At 61.9% G+C, this 16,110-nt stretch overlaps 1 protein-coding gene across 5 annotated transcripts in view; it reads left to right on the forward strand.

The window, feature by feature from the left end:
* The first annotated feature begins 1,046 nt into the window (after positions 1–1,046).
* Positions 1,047–16,110, forward strand: part of PLEC (plectin) — a 55,353-nt gene continuing 40,289 nt past the window's right edge. For 2 of the 5 annotated variants that reach the window (XM_041768662.1, XM_041768664.1), the window contains exons 1-2: positions 1,047–1,265; positions 2,263–2,457. In XM_041768662.1, the coding sequence (XP_041624596.1) occupies positions 2,268–2,457 (190 nt within the window). In that variant the 5' untranslated portion in view covers positions 1,047–1,265; positions 2,263–2,267. Of the gene's footprint in view, positions 1,266–1,739; positions 1,759–2,262; positions 2,458–4,136; positions 4,271–16,110 lie in introns of those variants that run through there. The other 3 variants (XM_041768672.1, XM_041768673.1, XM_041768663.1) reach the window with 2 other exon arrangements.

A 16,110-nucleotide genomic window follows, 5' to 3' on the forward strand; every position in this document is an offset into this window, starting at 1 on the left:
AGCCAGCCTTCCTGGAAGCCCTCCAGTGCCACGTGGGGCCCCATCCGGTGGCGCAGGTCTGCTTAACCTCGGCAGCTGGACAGAGCATGGCAGGAACTCTGAACTCCACCCAGAGAAGGCTCTTGATTTCCGGGTTTGGCTTTGTTGGGGGTGCCCTGGGGCAGGAGGGTCTCCAGCCAGCCTGGCCCAGGTTGGCTTTGCAGACGGGGTGCCTGTGTCCCTGCTGCAGCAGAGGTCCGACTGGTACGCGGAGAGCCCGGAAGAGCCCCTGAGAGGCCCGCGGTGGAGCAGTCCCGAGCCAGCACATGGCGGGCAGGGCTTCCACCGGAGCCACTGAGGCCTTAACAGCGGGGCCAGGTGGCGGACTCTGGCTCTGCAGACCCCGGAGGACCTTGCCCTTCTCCTGTCCCCCTGCAGGCGCGCTCTGTGGGCAACGTGCGCTTTGCCAAGCGGGCCTCCGTGTCTCCGCAGGGCCCTCCCTGTCTCCCTAGGACCCCTAGTCTTCCCCCAGCGCTGGTGGCCACAGGCGGCTCCTGGCGGGGTGCTGGCGGGCGACCACAGCCAGGGTGGTGGGGGCCTGCGGGCAGCGCCCTCCGCTGCCGCCCCTGGCCACGGGCTCCTGCACTAACAGCACAGTGGCTGCTCGCCCCGCACCTTTGTCATCTTTCCCGACACCCAGGCGCTGCCCACGCGCCTCATTACCTGCGCGCACAGCACCGGGCTTCCCCAGGGCACCCTCCTGGGCGCTAGGGCGGCTCCGCAGCCCCTAACCACCGCCTAACCCCCCTAACCCCCCGCCCCGGCTCCCTGGCTCCTCTGCGCACGGCCTGAGATGCCCGTGGGGGCGCCCCCGCCCCTGGCTGCGGGCTCGGAGGGCGCGGGCTGGGTCGCCGCGGGGGCGGGCACTCGCCGGAGCCGGCGGCCGCCAGGGGTCAGCAGAGCCCGGGGAGGGGGCAGGGCCGACCCCGCCCGCCGCGGCCCGGTCCCCGCGCGGCTCCGTCGTTGGCGTCGACGTGTGCGCGGCAGCGGGCGGGGTGTGCGGGCGCCCCGGGAGCGGCCGCGGCAGAGCCGGAGCCACCCTGCGCCCCGCAACGCTCTGGAGACCCGCCCGCCCCGCAGCCGCCCCTCGGCGACGGGCCCCCACCGCGGCCGGGGCGGGCGGGCGGGGCGGGGCTCCGGGTGGCTCCGCCCCGCGGCGTCCGCGGCTCCCGGGCTCTCCGGGCCCAGCAGTGAGCGCGGCCGAGCCTAGCCGAGCCGGGCAGCAGGCACGTAGCGCGCGGCGGGGCTGCGGGGCTGCGGGGGTGCGGGGCTGCGGGGGTGCGGGGCTGCGGGGCTGCGGGGGCCGGGGCCGGGGGCTGCGTCGCGGCCCGTCCTCCCCGCGGAGGACCCGCCTCTGCGCGCCCCGGACTGCGGAACTGCACGGGCGGCGCCCGGCGCGGGGGCAGGAAAGGCTGCTGGGGGCGCGGCTGGCCGCGGGCGGGGCGCGGGCGGGGCGGGGCGAGGCGGCCCCCAGCCCGGTGCCCGCCTCCCCCCAGCCCGGTGCCCGCCTCCCCCCAGCCCGGTGCCCGCCTCCCCCCCCCCCCCCGGCCCTTGGCCCCGGGCGGAGGGAGGCAGAGTCCGCAGCGAGCCCCTGCCCCAGCCCCGCACGCCGGCGCTCGGGGGCCCCGGGCCGAGGACGGCCGCGCGGGGGTGTGCGGGGCGGGTGCGCGTGGGGCTGCGGCGGCTGCTGGGGGGCGGCCCACGCCGCTGCGGCTCCGGGTATTTATAGGCCTTCGCTGCGGAGAGCAGGGTGGGGGCGCGGCCCGGGGGCGGGGAGGGCCCGGGAGTGCCGGAGGCGGGGGGGGGGCGGCGCGGTCGGGGCTCCCGGCGGTGCTGAGCTGAGGTCTACGGGGGACGCGCAGGTTGGGACGAGCCGGTGGGGGCTGGGGTCCGAGTGATGGGGTGAGCCGGCGGGTGACAGCGTGGAGGGGCCAGTGTCCTGCAGACAGACGGGGGAGCACGGTCGGGGCTGGGGGAGGGGCGTCGTTATGCGGCGTCCCAGGGGCGAGCCGGGGGAGCGGGGCAGCTGTGGGTGGGAGCGGAGAGCTGTCCTGTCTGCCTGCGGCGGGGTCAGGTGTGGACGAAGCGGGACATAGCACGGCCGCGGGGGTCAGTGTCCAGGTGGTTGGGTGGAAAGGGCCAATGTGCGGCCGAGGACGGGCTGGCGGCTGTGCAGTGTGCCCCTGAGCGCGGAGGTGTGACCCGCTCCTGCTCCCTCTCCAGGGGCCATGTCGGCCGAGGACCCCGAGGTGCGGGCCGCGGCTGAAGATGCCAACGGAGGCAGCGGCTCGCCCAGCCCTGGGGACACACTGCCCTGGAACCTGGGGAAAACACAGAGGAGCCGGCGCAGCGGCGGCAGCTCCGGGGGCAACGGGAGCGTGTTGGACCCTGCCGAGCGGGCAGTCATCCGCATTGCAGGTAACGCGGAAGGGCCTGGCAGTGTGCACGTTTGCACCGGCTTGTTGACGGAGCACCTGCGGTCTGCCGCCTGCGGTGTTAGCACTGGGGTGGGAGGGGGACCTGCAGGTCCCCAAGGCCTCTTGGGTGGCAGGTGATTGTGCGCGGCACAGCGCCACCTGCCGGGCCCCCTTGTCGCCGCAGGAGGCCTCAGGTTGAGGCCTGAGGTGGAGTCCACTGCAGTGGCGCCCTCGCTGGCCTCGTTTCAAGGAGACAGTGCCCAGTTGCCATGATACTTTCTTGGGCTTCTGGGGCAGAGCCACCTTCCAGGCCCCTTGCTCTTGGTTGCCGCCACTGGCAGTGCGGGGGAGCATGCAGGAGCAGGAGAGGAGGGGCCACCTGGTTGGCTAGAGCTGCAGCCCTCCCCGGAGCCGGGGTCCTGCATGGCCCTCCAGCAGCTGCCATTCTGTGGAGGAGGATGGGAGAGGCTCCAGGAGAGCCCCTGAGTGTAGGGCTGGGGCCGGGGAGTGGCCCCTCCCCCTGGGAAGTCAGTGACCCAGGGCTGGCCGCCATCAGGCAGAAGGATGTGCTGGGAACATGAGGAGCCCGCTGAGGGTCTGCAGGCCAGGCCTGCCCAGGCTGCAGGGTGCTGACCCCATTCTTGCAGGAGGGCGGCGCTGGCCCCTGCAGGAGGTGGGAGGGTGCACTGAGGCAGGTGGGCAGAGGGAGGACAGGACTGCGGGCAGGAGCTCTGTGGGTGGAAGCATGGGCAGCAGCTCAAGGAGATGCAGGGGAGCAGGGTGGCCTGCGGCTTGTGTGGGTGGATCACATATGGATTTTAAGGGACGGTTGTTACCACGTGAAAGCCAGTCATGAGTGTCCTGCAGCGCCGCTGTACCGTCTTCACCGTTACTGGCCCTGCGCGGTGGCCTCCAGCTCTCCCGGCCTGGTGGGACCCTTGTGCGCCTGCCTGGGGGTCTTCGGGCTGACTCCCTGCCGTGGGGCTCGTGGTCACAGGGTGGGCAGCACCCAAGGTTGCAGGGACACTGCGAGGGGTGTTTCGGAAGGAGGGAGACAGGGTCTTTCCCTGTTTCATGGGAGAAGAACTTATCTTTTTTTTTTTTTTTAAGATTTTATTTATTCATAAGAGACACAGAGAGAGAGAAGCAGAGACACAGGCAGAGGGAGAAGCAGGTGCCATGCAGGGAGCCCGACATGGGATTCGATCCCGGGTCTCCAGGATCACGCCCTGGGCTGAAGGTGGCGCCAAACCGCTGCGCCACCCGGGCTGCCCGAACTTATCTTTTAATCTTACCAAAGGTTTTTTTTTTCTTTCTTCTTTCTCTTGCAGTCCCTTTTTTTTTTTTTTTAAAGATTTTATTTATTTATTCATGAGCGAGAGAGGCAGAGACCCAGGCAGCGGGAGAAGCGGGCTCCACGCAGGAGCCACGCGGAGCCTCCTGTACCTAGTCTTGTTGGCTGCCCGGGGCTCTTTTTATATTGAGGGCGGGCGGCGTCTGTGCAGCGAGGGCAGGGCGCGCCCGCGGCCAGGTGAGGTCGCGGGGGCGGGGCGGGGCGGGGCGGGGGCGCGCGTGGGGCCGCCCCCCCCCCCCCCCCGCGGCGCCGGCGCTCCCGGCCCCTGGCCCCCGGCCCGGCCCCGCCCCGCCCGTGGGGCATCCTGGGTGCGGGGGCGGGGCGGGGCCGCCCCTTTAAGCGCGCGCGGCCGCGGGGACCGGGGGCTGGAGGCCGCCCAGCGCAGGCATGGCCGCCCCGCCGCCGCCCGACGAGCTGGACTTCATCCAGGCCTACGAGGAGGTGCGCGAGAGGTACAAAGGTACGCGCCACCTGCCCGGCGGCCGCCCCGGCCCGCAGCGCCCCCCCCGCCCCGCCCCCCGCCGGCCCCGCGCTCTTGCCCTTAATAGGGCATCGTGCGGTGCGGGTGCTGGGGCGCGGGGGGGCTCCCGGGCCGGGGTCCGGGACCCCAGTGCGTGCCCAGCACCGGTGGGTCAAGGCCCAGCGCCCGCGCCCCAGCAGGGTGCCCGTGGGGTGGGGGCCGCGCCGCCCCTGGCAGTGGGTCACATACTTGCGGCCTCTCCTCACATCCCAAACTGGCCGGCACCTAGGCTGCCACCCTTCCTTGGCAGGGACCTGCTCGCACCCGTCCCTGCCCCCGGGAGGCAGGGCAGCCCTCTCCTCCTCTCCAGAGGATGGGCTCCGGGCTCTGACGGACCCCTCGCGCCCCTGCCCGGGCCCTCACTGTCGCCAGCCGCCCACACCGCTGCCCTCGTCGCCCCGGGTCGCCGGGCTCCGAGCGGGCACCAGCGCAGCCCTGGCCCCTGGCCCACGGAGGCTTAGGCCCTGAGAGGGTCGGGTGGGGGCCGTGGGCAGAGCCGACCAGAGCGGCCTCCAGCTCCACGTGGCCGGTTTTGCTGGCTCTGCCCCCAAGGGCAGCTCAGGGAGAGAGGTCCCGCTGGGCCTCGCCGCTCCCTACCCACTGGCCTCGCCCAGGCAGGGGGAGGCCGCCCCCGGCCTCGCTGGCTCTGGCGGGGGATGTGCCGCGGTCAGCCAGTTGCCTGGTCCTACGGAGATGCTCCTGCCACCACGGGCTCCTGACGGAGGCGCCTCGCGTGGAGAGGACCGGCCTGCGGCTCTTACCTCCCGCAGCGGCCCGGCCTTGCAGGGTCGGTCCGGACAGGTCCCTGGCACGGAAGCAGCTGCCCACGGGGGCCGCGGCTCTCCTGGCTCACCCCAGGACGGAGCTGTTTGTGAAGTGGCCGCTCTGTTTAAAGTAGGGCCACCTGCACAGAATAGTACCGGTTTATTCCAGAATCTTTCTTGGTGTGATCAGATCCCAGGGCTGCGTGTGGGTCCAGAACCATCCAGGGCATAGGGCTGGGGCGTCCTGGCCCGAGTGGCTGTGTTCGCTCTGCTCCTCGGGGTGGAGACCTGCCTCCCAGCAGTGAGAGCTCATCGGTCCCTGGGGGTGTCCTGTCTCAGCACCCGCCCCTGCCCCAGCCTCCCTGGACGCCAGGCTTGGTGTTGGACACGCGGGGCTGCCCTGGCCCGTGTCCACCTCCTGGGCGTGGTGGATGCAGGCTGACAAGAGGGCAGTGGGCAACTCCGGCCTGGTTCTTGCTGGTGGGTGCAGGGCACTTTCCCGAAATGGACTTGCCGGTGCTGCGGCTCAGGCTCCCCAGCTGGGTGTGGTGCTGGCAGCTGAGCGTGGCTAAGTAGGGCTTCCCATGCGGGTCTGGGGCCGGGGAGGGCGTCTGGTCGTACCAGGCTCCCCTGTGACTCCTTAGCTCTTTGAGTAAGAGGCTGGGTTGGTGCCTGTGGCCGGGCCAGGGCCACTGCAGGGCCAGGAGTAGCCCACAGAAGGCCGTAGGTGGCTGGGCCGCGGGCTGCAGGCCTGACCGCTGTGAACTGCTCGGACCTTCCAGAGGACCAAGGCCCCGGCGGGTCTGTCCCTGGGGGTGGAGGGCCGCCCCCAGTGAGGGAGGCAGGGAGGGAAGGCATGGCACCTGATGTCGGCCAGTGTGCGAGTGGGGAGGAGGCCGGAGCCCCCTGTCTTGGGGCCCAGCACCACACTAGCTGGCTCCGCCCCAGGGACTGCCACCCAGCCCTGCCCAAGCACCCCTGGTCCCTTCCTGGGGCCACGAAGGGCTCTGCCTTCTGCCTCCTGGTTTCTGACCCAAGCTAGTACCCACCCCCAGCCCCGAGCCTGCCCTGCTCCTTCCCAGGGGAAGAAGCTCCTTCCCCATCTGCCCCTCCCAAGTCTAACCACTTGGCCCTTCCCCCCGTGATCCCCTCCCCCCACACCCCAGGCCCTCCCTGGACACGTCATTCATTCCTAGGCTGTCCCCCTGGAAATCCCCAGTCCTCCCTTCATGGTCACTGCTCCTCCTGGAACATTCTCAATTTCCTGTCTGCCTTCTCTCCAGGGCAGATTCCCCAAGGGGCGGGAGCCATCGGGTCTATGGCGGGAGAGCTCTTGGTGCCCCGTGGGAGAGGGGCCACAAGTTCCCTGGAGCCTGGAGCGACTCAGAGCCTGGGTGGGGAGGAGGGGAGGTTTGATGTGAGGGAGAATCCAGGTGGGTCAGGTGAGTGGGGTAAGGGCGTTTATAGAGGAGCAGCCCAAGTCCCCCAGTGGCTGTCAGGGCAGGAATGGGGCTAGCCAGGAGGGCCTGGGCAGCCGGGTGGAGCCCTCAAGGTTGTCCCATCGGCCGGGAGCAGGGTGGCAGCAGAGTCTGTGTGGATCAGCGGGCAGTGCTTGGGTGTTCCTACAAAGCTGCTGTGGTGCCCTGGAGGGGGAGTGGTGTGTGCGAGGGGGTACACAGGCAGGGCCCCCAGGCGGGGGTTTGGGGAGGGAGCCTGCGTGGGTCTGGGGAGAAGGTGGGTCAGAGAGGCAGTGGGAGGGGTGTCCGCCGGGGCATGTGCCCCGCATGTGTCCTGTGCCGTCTGCGAGGCTCAGCCGGAGGGGCTTCCGCACCTCCCTGGCAGGGCTGCCGTCGTGCAGGCCTCTCACTGTCCCACCTTTTCCGGTCCTGGACTCTGAGCTGGGTTATCTGTGTTGTGTCCCTGGCACCAGCCCCAGGCTCTCAGCCAGGATTTGTGTGGGGTGCTTACACGGGTGAGTGGGTGATCAGCGTGGGGTGTCGTCTTTGGTGACCGGGGCTCAGCTGGCGGGCGCTGAGGCTAGCAGTTATCTGGGCTCTTTGGGAGGACTGGTGGCTGTGTTCGCTGTCAAGAGTAAAATGTGCTCAAAGAAAACGAGACAAAACAAAATGATGACCAAGCACTGAGGAGGAACATCAAGAACAACAGTTAAAGGCACACCTCTGGCCCCCAGTCTCACTGGCCATGTGTGTGTGTGTGTGTGTGTGTGTGTGTGTGTGTCAGAGAGAGATCAATGGTTTTTAGCCTATTAATAGACTCGTGAGATCACCGCCCCCGTCAGCTCCAGGACACTGACGTCCCCTGGCCCCTGGCAAAGCCTGATCTACTTTTAGTTTCTATGGATTCGCCTGCACTGGACGTTTCCTCTGAGTGGAATCAAGCAGTTCTGTGTCTGGCCTCTCTTACTGAGTGTGATGTTTTCAGGGCTCATCTGTGTCGCACCTGGACGGCACTTCATTCCCTCTGCGGCCCAGTAATACCCGGGGTGTGGCTGTCCGTGGTTTGTTTCTCCGAGCATCGGTTGCTGGACCTCGGGCTGCTTCCACCTTTTGGCCGTTACGAGTAGTACCGCTGTGGACATCTGTGAGCAAGTTCTTCTGTGTGCACCGATGTCCTCAGCTCTCTTGAGTAGACGCCAGCAAGTGCCATTGCTGGGTCATGTGCTAATTCTATGTTTAACTGTTTGAAGAACTGCCAGATGGTTTTCCACAGCAGCTGCACCATTCTGCATTCCTCACAACGGTGTGTGAGGTCTCCAGTTTCTCCACATCCTCACCGACACTTAAGGTTATCTGCCTTTTTGACTACAGACCTTCAGTCCTGGTGGGTACGGGGCGGATCTCATTGCGGTTTTGGTTTGCCTCTCCTGGTGGTGAATGGTGTCCTCTCGTGTGCTCATTGGTCGTTTGTGTATCTTCTTTTGAGAAATGTCTCTCCAGATCCTTTGTCCATTTTTAAGTTGGGTTTTTATCTTTTTATTGTTGAGTTGTAGGTGTTCTTTATGTATTTTAGATACATGTCCTTTACCAGATACGCGATGGGCAAAAATGTTCTGACTCTGCGGGTTCTCTTTTTACTGTCCTGATGGTGTCCTTTGAAGCATAAAAATTGTTGATTATGATGAATCCAGTTTATCTTTTTGTTTTTTTTTTTTTTGGCCCTGGTGCTTTTAGCCTCAATATCTAAGAAATTATTGCTCATTCCGAAGTCGTGAAGATTTATGCCTATGTTTTCTTCCCTTTAGTCCTTAATTTAGGTTTTTGATCTATTTTGAGTTAATTGTTTGAGCAGAGCATGAGGGAAGGGGCAACTTCGTTCTTCTACACGTGGATATCCGGTTGTCCCAGCACCATTTGCTGAAGTGATTATTCTTTGCCCGTGGAATGGTCTTGGTCCTCTCCTGCTTTCTAATGGGCACTGAATATCCCATGACATGGAAGTACCACCGTTGATCTCCCTGGTCCCTTTACATGGACATTTGGGCTTATCGTTAAAAATGATGCTGTTTCTAGATTGGCCTCCGGTGTAGGTGCACGGGGTGGAAACAAGACCCACTAGTTCTCCAACTGCCAACTGATGGATGAGAAAATCCCAATTGCTTTAATTCACATTCTTTGATCATTAAATGAAGTGAGCATCATTTTGTAGTTCTTGGCTATTTTCATGTTTCTTCTTTCACGAGTTGCCTACTCAAACCCGTTGCTCAGATCTAGGACAGAGGCAGGCAGGAACTGGGGTTAAAAAAAGAAAAAAAGAAAGAGCATTGTTCATTTTTTCTGTAAGATGTGTTTCTCTTTGAATTATTAGAGCTCTTCACTGGGGCTCCCGGGTGGTACAGTTGCTTAAGCCTCTGACTCTTGGACTCTTGGTGTCCACGCAGGTCATGGTCTCAGGGTCCTGGGATCGAGCCCCGCATCTGGCTCTGTGCCTGGTGGGGAGTCTGTTTCTCCCTCTCCCTGCTCGCCCGTTCTCTCTCTAAAATAAATGAATCTTTGGGGCATCTGGGTGGCTCATCAGTGGAGCGTCTGCCTTCGGCCCAGGGCGTGACCTCAGGGTCCTGGGGATCCAGTCCCCACATCGGGCTCCCTGCATGGAGCCTGCTTCTCCCTCTGCCTGGGTCTCTGCCTTTCTCTCTGCATCTCGTGAATAAATAAATACAATCTTAAAAAATAAAATGAAATAAATGAATTGTTAAGAAAAACCTTGAGAAAAGAGCTCTTCGCATATTATGAATGTTAACTCCCTTCTTTATTATACATGTTTCACATTTCCCCCCTAGTTTGTTACCTACCGTTACGTAAACTTTTTGCTGAAATCTAACTTTCCCGTAGAAAAGCGTACAAATTATACACACATAGCTTTTCACTTAAATTTCAGTTTCCTTGTGGCCGGCACCCAGATCATGAAAAAAGCTTCTTAGCCTCTTAACGGGTCCCGTGTCCCTGGTTGCGGCCTTGACCTCTCACACCACGTGTCATGTCTGGTTGGTGGGCATGTACATCTGCCTGCGGTGTCTTGCCACACAGCACCTTTAAAAACTTACCAGCCTTTTGTTTCAGGACCTCTGAATTTTATGTCCTGCTCAAGGTGCCCTTTGGTAAAAACCTTTGCGGAGAGCGTCTTCCAGTTCTGGTGTGTGCGTTTGTTTTCTGGCATCTTCCTCTTTAGTGTCTCTGGAATTTGTTGTGGGCCGAGGCGTGTGTGGGACACTTGGGGTGTCGTGCTCAGGGCTGGACTTGGGTTAGTGGGGGACAAACAGGATTTTATTTTATTTATTTTTTTAAAGATTTATTTATTTATTTATTTATTTATTTATTTATTTATTTATTATTTATGATAGACACAGAGAGAGAGAGAGAGAGGCAGAGACACAGGAGGAGGGAGAAGCAGGCTCCACACCGGGAGCCCAACGCAGGACTCGATCCTGGGTCTCCAGGATCGCGCCCTGGGCCAAAGGCAGGTGCAAAACCTCTGAGCCACCCAGGGATCCCCCCTAAACAGGATTTTAAATACCTCCTTTCCCATAAGCTCAGCTTCCTGAGGGCAGGGTCCACATCCTGCCACGCTGGTCATAAGACAAGTGTGGCTTAAAAATGAGTGGATGGATGCAGGGGAGAGGTGGGGCCCGAGTCAGACCCCTGTGGGCTCCTGGTCTGGCGAGCAGACCCCTAGGCGCCTGCAGAGTGGTTGCGGAGGAGAGACCCGGTGGCGGCAGGGGCAGGGGCAGGGGCAGGGTGGGAGCAGTGGGGATGCAGAGCAGCCTGGGAACCAGCAGCATTTCTGCATCAGGGAAGGCGGAAGGATGGGGATGCCTTGCCTTGGCGGGGAGCTGGGGATGAGCTCGCCTCTGGAGACTCTGAGATGCCGGAAAAGGCTGCATGAGCCGCGGGAGGCCGGTCAGGGGCAGTGCTGTGGGGCCCCAGCGAGGAGGAGAAGGGGCCCACGCTCTGACCCGTGGGGAAGCAGAGCAGGAGGCTGGGTCCTGGCTGCCTGGCCAATGGGAAGGGGTGAGGCAGGAGAGGGCCCCACGAGAGGGCCACCTGGGCGAGGGGTCTCCAACGGGACAAGGCCCAAAGAGTGCCTGGCACCTGGTGATACGGGACACTGGGGACCTTGGTAAGGCCTGATGGAAGGCTTAGTCGGGTGGGAGGTCCCAAGGGGGATGCAGGGGCAAGCGGGGCGGGGGGTGTCCAACAGTGTGGGAGGGAGGATGCCCTCCAGACACAGTGGTGGCACACACGCAGGACACCTGACAGGTGGGGGAGGGGAGACCTTGACCTAGACGGTCACCCGTGGCCATCGGGGGCATGGGCACTGCTGAGTAATGATCTCATTTACCCACCTGCCCACATTACCCCTTGCTACTGAGGCACTTGTGGGGTGAGCAGGGGGGCCGTCAGGCTTTAGGGCCTGGGAAGCGGGGTGATGGTGCCCTAGCCTGGCTCTCCACGCAGCCTGCGGGGAGCTGGAAGTAGGGGCAGGGTCTGGGGGCCTTCAGAAGGGACTCAAAGAGGCCGGAGAGCGTTGATACAAGGGGGCCCGTCACTCAGGCCCACCGTGGACGGCAGGAGGTGCGGGCTGGGGGAGCCGGCTGGGGGTGTTTGGTGGGGCTGTGGCCACTGAGGGGGCGGGCACTGGCTTACCTTCTGGTGGTCCAGGCTGCTGGTGGCCCGGTGGGCGTGAGGTCAGGAAGCCAGTCTCAGGTGATGGGAAGGCAGGACGTGGGGGCCCACGGGGAGTGATGGCTCTGCTCTCCTCCCTTCCTCCCTCTGGGGGAGCTGGGGTCATGGGTTAGCTGCAGAGGGGTTGTCGCAGCGGGGTGGGCAGCTCTTGGCAGGGACCTTCCCTGCTGGCCTGAGGCAAAGGGGATGTGGGGCCAGGGAGAGGATGGGGGGACCCTCTGCTGCCCTGTCCAGTTCCTCGCTGGGGACAGATCCAGGTCCACTTCTGCAGGAAAGGAAGGCACTAGGACACCTGGCATAGCTGGTCTGAGTGTGGGTTCAGGGGGGCAGCTGGCAGCACTGGTGCCGGGACAGTGGGGCAGGGGAGGGCCTGGTGCGGGGGTGAGGCAGCTGGTGCGAAGCCAGAAGTGTCCAAAGCAGGTGTCTCCTGGTGTGTGGCTTTTATAGTCTCTTTTTGTTCTTCTGTCTTGTTTTGTTTTGCAAGTGAATGTGTCTTTTGGACTTTTGAAATGTATCTTTTTTTTTCTCCTTTCTTATTAAGTGAATGGCTGCAGGGAAGCTTCTAGAACCAGCATGGGAGCTAGCCTTGAGGGCCATGGCTGAGCCTCACTGTTGTCCTTACGATAACAACTCCTGCCTGCCTGTTGCGGAGTACAGATAGCCACAAAGAACGCCCCTCGAGGAGGTTCCCATGGCAGCTGGAACAAGTTGCCACAGTCTGGGCGGCCTAAGACAACAGAACTTTATTCTCTCACTGTTTTGGAGGCCAGAAGTCCAAAATCAAGGTGGCAGCGGGGCCACACGCCCTCAGAGGCTGTAGGCCAGGCTCTGCTCCCGCCTGGCCCCGTGCCTGGAGGCTGTCGGCCTCCCCTGGCGTGTGGTCTCCTGTCTTTGCCTCTGTCTTCAACATGGCCTTCTGCCTGGGTCGTCTTCTGCCTCTTGTAAGGACACTTGTCATCAGATTTAGGACTTCCCGAGTAATCCGGGATGATCTTCTCTGAAGATTTTTTTTTTTTTTAAGATTTTTATCTATTTACCCATGAGAGATACACAGAGAGAGGCAGAGGGAGAAGCAGGCTCCCCGTGGGGAGCCCGATGCCGGACTCCATCCCAGGACCCCGGGGTCACGGCCTGAGCCGAAGGCAGACGCTGTACTGCTGAGCCACCTGGGGCGTCCCTCTGAAGATTCTTAATTATAACAGCAAAGACCCTTTTTCCAAATAAGGTAACATTCATGGGTTCTAGGGATTTGGAGGTGGACATGTATTTTGGGGACCACCATTCGAATCACTGCTGTCTGCCCTCTGGCCCCCACAATTCATGTCTGTCACATGCAAAATGCATTCATCCCTTCCCACCATCCCCAAAGCATCAGGCCGTTACAGCGTCAACTCAAATTCAAAACCTCATCTAGACGCCTGGGTAGCTCAGCGGTTGAGCATCTGCCTTCCGCTCAGGTCATGATCCTGGGGTCTTGGGTTCGAGTCCCCCATCCGGCTCCCAGCCCAGAGCCTGCTTCTCGCTCCCCCTGTGTCTCTGCCTCTCTCTGTGTGTCTCTCATGAATAAATAAATAAAATCTAAGAAAACAAAACAAAAAACACCTCATCTAAATTTCAGCAGCTCCAAAGCCCCAAGTCTTGTCCAAACTCTAAGTCAGGACTAGGTGAGGCTGTGGCGCTGGTCCACCCCGGGGCACATCCCCGTGCGGACGTGTGAAGCTAGTAAGGCCAAGTGCTTCCAGAAGGCCGCGGTGGGACAGCCGTGGAAGGGCGTCCTCATTCCAAAGGCGGGAAATAGCGGTCAGGGGGTGGCCAGCCCCAAGCAGCTTTGAACCCCGCAGGGCGAGTCCCCTGCTTCTCTGCGGCTGGGTGCTCGGCTCCCTGGCCTCCGCTGGCCCAGGGCTCTGCTCTTGGGGTCTCCTCGGCTCCTCCCCTGACGGGCCCCTCGAGACCGAGGCCCTAGCTCACCAGCCGCCTCCCGCCTGAAGAGTCGCAGGGTCCTAACCGCCTTTCCGCATTGTCCCTCTGTCCCCTCCGGTCCCAGCGGGGACCTCTGTCGCTTCGACATTCTCAGAAACCTGGCGGGTCTCCGTGCGTGTGGCGGGCCCGTGCCCTTAGACGGGAGGGCTCTCCGCGGATCTCTCTGGGTGGCCCGTCCCTTCCTGGCTTCTGCTCGGATGGTTGAGGGGCCGGCGGGCAGGCACCCCGCGGGCTCCGCGGCAGCTGGCCGGGCACCCCCGGCTCTGTGTGGGGCGTGCTTCCCGGCGTGAGCGCGCCCTGCAGTGGGCACGGGCCGCGGCTGTCCTGGGCCCCCGGGCCGACGGTCCCTTCCGCAGCGACAGCTTCCCCCCCCACCCCCAACGTTCCTGCAAGCCCGGGAGGACGGCAGGTCATGCCTCCCCCTGAGCCTAGAGACCCAAGTTCCCGGCCATGAGCTGCACCGTCCGATGAGGCTCGCCTTCCTCCCGCTCCCAGGGACGGCTCCTCACTTCCCTCCGGGTCCCCAGCACCGCGTCCCTGTCCCGGGCATTCTGTCCCCGGCCTGGTGCGGTGCCACACGCGCTCTCGGGCACGGGGCTCCCGCTCCCGGGAACAAAATGTTGACTGCTTCCCCGTGTCTGCGTCACAATCGCCACAAACATGCGGCCTAGAAAACCAGAAATGCATCCTCTGCGTCCTGGAGGCCGGATGTCCAAAATCAAGGTGTTGGCAGGGCCACCCTTCCTCGGAAGGCTCTGGAAAAGCACCCCGCTCCTCTCTTCTAGCCGTTGGTGTCTTCTCACGGCTCCTCCGTGGCTCTCCTCTCTTCTGTGCCATTGGGTGGGGGGCCCACCCGGGTAGTCCGGGGTGATCTCGCCGTGAGGTCCTTAATTATATCTGCAAAGACCCTGTTTCCAAATAAGGCCCAGGCCCCAGGGATTGAGACAAAACTCAAGTTGTTTTTCGAGGCCGCCGTTCATCCCCCTCCCCGGTGCCCCTACCGTGTTGGCTGAAGTAAAACGTCCACGTCTTTTGTGTTGTGCTTATTTTTTAAAAATGTGTGCAGTAAAAAAAAAAAAAAATGTGTGCAGTATTTTCCAATATAACTTAATTCATTTGTAAATTTATAAGTTGATATTGCGGAGTGTTTTAGACGCCTGTAGCTTCCTTTTACTTAATGTTACAAGATGGACGTGTTTCTGTAACATTCATTTACAATATGACGTAATGTTCTTTCATACGGTAACTGTATTATATTTAAAACCCTTTTTTTTTTTTTTTTTAAATTTTTTTTTTAAATTTTTATTTATTTATGATAGTCACAGAGAGATAGAGAGAGAGGCAGAGACACAGGCAGAGGGAGAAGCAGGCTCCATGCACCGGGAGCCCGACGTGGGATTCGATCCCGGGTCTCCAGGATCGCGCCCTGGGCCAAAGGCAGGCGCCAAACTGCTGCGCCACCCAGGGATCCCCCTTTTTTTTTTTGACTAAGTAAACTCTGCCCCTAATGTGGGGCTCGAACTCAGGACCCTGAGACCAAGAGTTGCTCACTTTACTGAGACAGCCAGGCGCCCCAACCATATCGTATTTAAACTAATCCCCTCTCATAGAACATTAAGGTGATTGATTGATTGATTGATTGGTATTAGAGACTCCTGCAAGGAGTGGTTTTGTGGCTGGATTGTTGGGTGTGTCTGTGACTACTGTTTGAAACGGGATTTCTGGATTAGTGTGTCAAAAGTAAGCCTTATCTACACCAAGATACCATTTTTTTTTACTATCAGATTGGCAAAAAGCCAAACACTTGGATTCGAGGATGGTGTTGGTGATGCTGTGGGAAGCAGGCCAGTGACGGCGCCTCTGAGATCCGGGTACAAGGGACCCGCCCTCGGGGGTCCTGCCAGGTGGAGGGCTCCCAGGAGGAGGGGCCCAGGGCTCTGCGAGCAGCTGCGGGGCGCCTCGGTGCCTCTGATGGAAAAGCGAGGGTCAGATGGGACATGTGAGGTGTCGCTTTTTGTGTCAAAGGGAGGAAAGCCAAGAATCGTGTTTGTATTTGCTTGATTTTCCATAAAGAAATTGCAGAGGCGTGCACAGGGAGCCCCACGGCGGCTGTCAGGCCGCGTGGGTGCAGGGGACGGGCTGGGAGGGAGACTGTCCAGCGGACGTTCCGGGCCCGGTCGGGCGACTGTCTCCTAAACACAGTATCTCCAGAGTTTCTGAGGCGTTTGCCAGGCGTGGCAGGTGCTTCTCCCGCGGGGCCTGGGCGCTTCACTCCCCACACCTGCCCGGCACCGTGTGCCCCTTGCAAAGGGAGAGAACTTGGCCGATCCCGAACGGCGTGCAAGTGGGTAAGCGAGGCGGTGTCAACGGAGGGGCCGACGGGGCCAGCGCGAGGGCCGAGCGGACGTGCAGGGTAGCTGGTTGGCTTGGGGGCGGTGGCCTCACACCTGCTTTGTGCGTGGGGGCTTTCCACACGTAGGTGCTCTGACTTCCGTTTTGTCTGCTTCTAGAGCACTTTCTATCTAGCATCGCCGACGAAGGTTTCTGCCGGTTGGGTCTTCCCGACCGGTTGCTGCTGGCCTGGAGGACGCCCCTCGCTCCCACGCAGGTCCAGCCAGGTGCGTCGGTGAGCTCCTCCCTGGCTCTGACGGGTGGGCCGCGCAGCCTGTGCTGGCGGTCAGAGGACAGGTGCCGACGCGTCAGCTCGGCGTGTCCTGCTGCTTCCGCCGCAGTGACTCCTGTGGCCCTCGTGTGCCCTGGATCGAGCTCAGGAAGGAAGCCGCGGCGGAGCCTGCCTTGGCCCTGCTTGGAGTGGGAGTGGGTTTAGGAGGTGGCC

Source organism: Vulpes lagopus, chromosome 9 (assembly GCF_018345385.1).
Source record: "Vulpes lagopus strain Blue_001 chromosome 9, ASM1834538v1, whole genome shotgun sequence".
NCBI lineage: Eukaryota > Metazoa > Chordata > Mammalia > Carnivora > Canidae > Vulpes > Vulpes lagopus.